A 5,630-nucleotide genomic window follows, 5' to 3' on the forward strand; every position below is an offset into this window, starting at 1 on the left:
CCGCCCGGGCGGCCGCGTGCAGCACGGCCGGCGGGGGGGCGGGCTCCGCCACGAACCGCTCCGGCCCGCGCCCCTGCGTGCCGCGCACTTTTGGCGCGGCGACAAGCGCGCGGCCCTTTGAGACGGTGCACTCCACCTCCGGCTCCGGCGGCGGGGACGGTCGCCACGCGCCGGCGGCCTCGTCGCCCGGGCACCAGTACCTCGGCGGGTCCTCGTTGCTGCACCAGGTGCCGACGAGGGCATCGTACGAGACCCGTGCGGTGTCGGTGGGCGGAAGCGGCGGCGAACCGGGGAGGAAAGCGCCAGACCCTTTGCCCGGAGGGCAGCGAAAGTCGGAGGAGTGCGGGCCGAGGTGGTTGTCCTCGAGCACGCAGCCCGGCGTGCCGCACATGCGCGGCCGCTTCTTCGGGGCCGTCGCCTGCATCTGGTGACAGCCGTCTTATCAGGTTGACGCCTGTCAAGAAGCGCCGCGTAAGAGAGAAACGCGCGGCGTTCGAGTATGAGTTCTCGACGGCGACCGGCTGCAAATGCTCGCCTCACAGTCCAGGATGGCGACTCGCGCCCCCAACCGTGCACCAGCGCGCCTCTCTAGTCCCGCCTGCCACCCAGATACCGAGGGAAGGGCGCACTCTTCGACTTGGGCTATTATCTGGCCTCGGGAGGGCGGCGGCGGCGGTGCACTCGAGTAGGGGCGGCGGCGAGCTCCCGGTGGCAAATACTCGCCTCACAGTCCAAGATGGCGGCTCGCGCCCCCGGCCGTGCTCTGGTGTGCCTCTCTAGTCCCGCGCCTTCCACCCAGATACCGAGGGCGGGGCGCACTCTTCGACTTGGCTCTTGGGCTATTATCTGGCCTCGGGAGGGCGGCGGGGGGCAGCGGCGTAGAGGGGCGGCGGCGAGCTCCCGGTGGCAAATACTCGCCTCACAGTCCAAGATGGCGGCTCGCACCCCCAACCGTGCACAAGCATGCCTCTCTAGTCCCGCCTGCCACCCAGATACCGAGGGCAGGGCGCACTCTTCGACTTGGGCTATTATCTGGCCTCGGGAGGGCGGCGGCGGCGGTGTAGAGGCGGCGGCGAGCTCCCGGTGGCAAATACTCGCCTCACACGACAGTCCAAGATGGCGGCTCGCGCCCCCGGCCGTGCTCTGATGTGTTGCCTGGGTCGCCTCTGCTGCCTAGATATCCAAGGGCGGGCGAAAGCGCATCCACGGTGGACGGGTACGGTTGACTGCGCCGGTCAACCATAGTGCGCCTGGTCATGCACCTCTTAGGCGCCTCTAGTACACTGAGCGTGACCTGGGTTCGAGAGATTAGTAGTCCAGACGTTCCATGATACATGCGCCTGGTCATGCGCCTGGTCATGCGCCTAAATTCTTTTTCTTAGACTGTACGGAAGTTGAGGCTGGTCGAGAGGAAGAGGCTGCCGTGCGAGCCGGCAGCAGGCTGGCTCGTCGTGGACTGCAGCGGCGACTTTTATGGGCTTCTCTGTTCATAGTAGCGTGCACGCTACTATGGTTTACCCACATTAAGGGAGTATCTTCAAGCTGGCGTGGACTCCGACCACTCTCACAGACCGAACGTCCTCTCAGGGGGTGTTCGGTCCGGGAGCACCGTCGAGCCGTTACGACCCATTCAAGAGGACAAGGCGGGCACTGTATGGCCGAGCAGATTGGCGTGGGGGCATGCCCGCCGGCACACTTGCCGGCGGGCGCCGGGGTCTCTTCGGGTAGGGGGGTGTGGGAGCAGGACACTGGGGGGTATGGGAGCGTGACACGGAGCGTGACACGCCTGGGTTCGGCTGCAGTCTTGGGATCACCTACCCGCAGGGAGGGCGGAACCCACAGCGCAAGTGTGGATTCTCAGTAAATGCGCGACTGCGGCCGGCTCTGAGTATCGCACGCTCGAGCGCGCAGGTGCCGTGCATAGCAGTATCGCACGCTCGCGCGAAGGTGGAGCCGTGCATATATGCTGCACGCCCTCCTCTCTGCGGCATGCAGCTTCAAGCTCCCCGCCCTCGACCTCAAGCTCCCGTCTCCGTCTCTCGCGGAGGACGGCCGCTTTGGCGGAGGCGGCTACGCGACGGCGCTCCGGGTCTGTGCGGATGTGCTCAGCAGTCCCAACGACTCGGGCGGGTGGCGGGAGCTTGGGACGCTGCTGCACGGGAAGGGTCGGCTCGACGCCTCCGCCATGGCTCTCCGGCGCGCGACTCAGATCGAGCCGCTCGACTCTGAGGCGCACGTGGCGCTCGCCGAGGTGCTGCGAGCGGCGGGGCGGTTCGAGGAGGCCTTTGCCAGCCTCCGCACTGCCGAGGCGATCGACGGGCGGCCCAACCAGGCGCTCTGCTACGCCGGATACGGCGACCGCGGCGGCAGCAGCAGAGGCGGCGGCGCCACCTCCGCCACCGATGCGGTCGACTTTGACGCGCTGGCGCGGCGGGTCGGGGAGGTCTGGCTGACCGAGGTTGCGAGCGAGGAGGAGTGCGAGTGGGTGATTGCGACGGCGGAGGAGCACAACGCGGCCAAGGGCGGCTGGGCCTGCCGGCAGCCGCGCTTTGCTCCCGAGGGGACCGTCGCCAACGCGGTGCGCGCGCCCGACATGCTCGTCGCAGACGAGCCGCGGCTGCTCGCGTGGCTCAACGAAAAGTGCGACCACACGATCCTGCCCGCTCTCGAGGCGCAGTTTGGAATTCCGGCGCGCGAGCTCTGGCTGTACGACACCTTCCTGCTCAAGTTCAGCGGCACGCCCGGCGAGAGCGGGCCATTTGGTACACGTGGACGACGACCAGCTAATTCTTTTTTCTCGAACCGCATTTCTTTTTTAGGCTCGGGGTCCACGTGGACGACGACGGGTTCGGCCTCTCGTTCAACGTGCTGCTCTCCGACCCGGCCGACTTCGAGGGCGGCGGGACGCGCTTCCCGCCAAACGCCTTCAGCAGCGAGGCGGCGGTCTACACGCCGCGGCGCGGGCAGATGCTCTCGCACTACGGCGGGCTGCGGCACGCGAGCGTGCCATGCACGGGCGGGCTGCGGTACATCATGGTCGGCTTCGTCCGCGCGGAGAGGCTGGTCGAGCTGCGGCTCGAGGACGCGGCGTATGGCGCGAGAACGGGGGAGGGTTAAAAATGGCTACAAATACAGCCACAGCAGCTGCTAGTCATGAGCTGCTACTGTGTGGCAGAGCCCAGAGAGAGGGCTTTCAGGAGCACTAGTCAGTTTGATCCAGCTCAACGTTGCGGAGTAGTAACACTGTTCCGTTACACTTACGTGAGCGGCCGGCGGCACGCGGCCCGACGGTGCGGCACGCGGAGCACTCCGTGAGCGGTGACGGGTGCGGACGAGCGAATGAGAGGTCCCTTTCAGTGAGAGATAGGCAGCCCTAGTCTCTAATAACACATCTCCCACAGATAGCGACCTCTCATTCGCTCATCCGCGCCCGTCACTGCTAGTCGGGCTCGGGGCACTCCCCCGGCATGCGGCCCGGTCCCGGTCGTCACTCCGGTTGCTCGTGTAGTGTTCCTTCGCACACCGTCAGAAAACATGTAACGTGCGTTCCACGTGCCCGTCCCCAGCAAGGACAACATGCTAGCCCAGCAGGCCGCTCCCACCGCCGCCCGCGGCGGAGGCAAGGCGGCAAAGGGTGGCAAGGGCGGCGGCAAGGGCGGTGGCAAGGGTGGTGGCCGTGGCGCACCAGACCCGCTTTGCGCCGCCGCCCTCAACGCCTGATATACTCGGTTAGAGCCGGCGGAGCGACGGCGGCAGAGGTGCGGCCGCCGGCGACCTCACACGGCGTCGAGCGCCGTAGAGACGGCCCCGAGAGCCGCCACCAGGTGTGCCACGACCGCGGCCGCGAGGCTCGTGGCGATGGATGCGCCAGACCCGCTTTGCGCCGCCGCCCTCAACGCCCGATACTCGGTCAGAGCCGGCGGAGCGACGGCGGCGGAGTTGCGGCCGCCGGCGACCTTCCCCTCGACCACGCCGCCGACCCGTCGACAAGCACGTGCGGACTGCCATCGAGAAGAAGGAGAAGGAGGGCGGCGCATCCGGAGCCCGCGGGCGCAGCGGGCGCGGGTCCGGGCGCGGGCGGGCGCGCGGGAACCCCGCCAGCGGAGGCGACACAATGCCTCTGGCGGCTCTGCAGGCGGCGCGCGGCGCGCCCCTCGCCGGTCTCCCGCACGCTCCTGAGGGCCGAGAGGGCCGAGAGGCGGGGTTGGTGACCCGGGGGCATGGGCGGTGCGGCCCGCGCCGCGCGCGGGCGCGTGGCAGCCCGTGAGTGCCGAGATCGGGTCTGTGCTTCGACGTAGCATGGGCCCCCGGAGGCCCATCTACAGCAGCGGCGAAGTGAGCGTGTTTGTGGTGTTGGTGTGACGTCTGAGCTTGGATCTGTGACTAAAGCCGCTTACCACTGATGGATCCCCACCCGAATAACACACAGTGAGCGCCCCAGCACTTCACTACGCCCTCCGCCAAACGGCGGTGCGGCCGTGAACGGAAGCGCCGCCGACGGCGGAGGCGGCAGCAAGATGAGCAAGAGCAAGCGGCGCAAGAGGCGACGATCCGAAGCCGCCGCCGCCGCCGCCCCCCCCTTCTCCTCCTCCTCCGCCGCCGCCGCCTCCTCCTCCTCCGCCCCCTCCGCTGCCGCTGCAGCCAACGTCGCCTCATCCCCCGCCGCTCTCGGCGCCGCCGCCTCCTCCGCTGCCGCCGCCTCGGGTGCACCTGGGGTAAATCTCGAGTAATCTCGGCTAATCTCGCGGAGTAGGAGCCTCCTCTCCCGCCGCGGCGCAAGGCCGCTACGGCAGCGGGGCGAAGCGGCAGACGGCGGTGCGAGATGCAGCGAGATCTGGGCGAGATCTGGGCGAGATCTGGCGAGATCTGGCGAGATCCGGAGAGATCTGGCGAGATCTGGCGAGATCTGGCGAGATTTGGAGATGACACTCAATGCTTCGAGCACTGCCAGTCCATAATCATTAATCGAGCACGCATTTCAATTCGCGCAGGTGCTGTTCACTTCTGATTGACTCATCAAGCGCTCGTTGAACCCGTCGAAGGTGCGGCAGCTGGAGTACTACTTCTCACCCGCCAACTTCGGCAGCCTCCCTCTCTCCGCTCCTGCCACGGGCAGCACAGCGGTCGGGCGGCGTGTTCACAGTTTGAGCTGTGAACAGGTCGCGACGCCTTCCTGCAGCAGCAGATGGACGGAGACGGCTACGTGCCCCTCTCCCTCCTCAACGGCGAGATTAGACGGGATTGTCCGAGATTGGCTGAGATTGGCTGAGGTTAGCCGCGATGGCTGCGCCCCCCCTCTCCCTCCCTTAACGGCTTCAGCCGCCTCGGTATGTGCCGACTGTGCCGCTGTTCACACGCCTGGCTGTGAACAGGCTTCAACCGCATGCGCCGGCTCGAGATGCCGATCTCGGAAGTGGCGACCGCCGTCGTGTCGCTCTCGTGAGCTGTAGCGAGATGGAGGGAGATGGGGCGAGATGGGGCGAGATTTGGGGCGAGATTTGGGGCGAGATTTGGGGGGAGATGGGGCGAGCTGCAGCGAGATGGAGCGAGATGGAGCGAGATGGGGCGAGATGGGGCGAGATGGGGCGAGATTTGGGGCGAGATGGGGCGAGCTGCAGCAAGATGAGCGA

General features: G+C 67.3%; 2 protein-coding genes across 2 annotated transcripts; one reads left to right on the forward strand and one right to left on the reverse strand.

The window, feature by feature from the left end:
- Nucleotides 1-88: 88 nt before the first annotated feature.
- EMIHUDRAFT_122700 (hypothetical protein) lies at nucleotides 89-424 on the reverse strand (the record flags this gene model as incomplete). The annotated part of the gene is made up of 1 exon (XM_005787275.1): nucleotides 89-424. A coding segment is annotated over one exon (336 nt), but the record flags the coding sequence as incomplete, so codon positions are not given.
- A 1,539-nt stretch (nucleotides 425-1,963) lies between these two features.
- On the forward strand, nucleotides 1,964-3,117 carry EMIHUDRAFT_252741 (hypothetical protein; the record flags this gene model as incomplete). Its single annotated transcript, XM_005787276.1, has 3 exons — nucleotides 1,964-2,251; nucleotides 2,444-2,727; nucleotides 2,820-3,117. The coding sequence occupies 3 exons, from the start codon at nucleotides 1,964-1,966 to the stop codon at nucleotides 3,115-3,117; spliced, it is 870 nt and encodes a 289-aa protein (XP_005787333.1).
- Between the last annotated feature and the right edge of the window lie 2,513 nt (nucleotides 3,118-5,630).

The sequence above is a fragment of the Emiliania huxleyi genome, assembly GCF_000372725.1.
Source record: "Emiliania huxleyi CCMP1516 chromosome Unknown EMIHUscaffold_1439, whole genome shotgun sequence".
NCBI classification, from domain to species: Eukaryota; Haptophyta; order Isochrysidales; family Noelaerhabdaceae; genus Emiliania; species Emiliania huxleyi.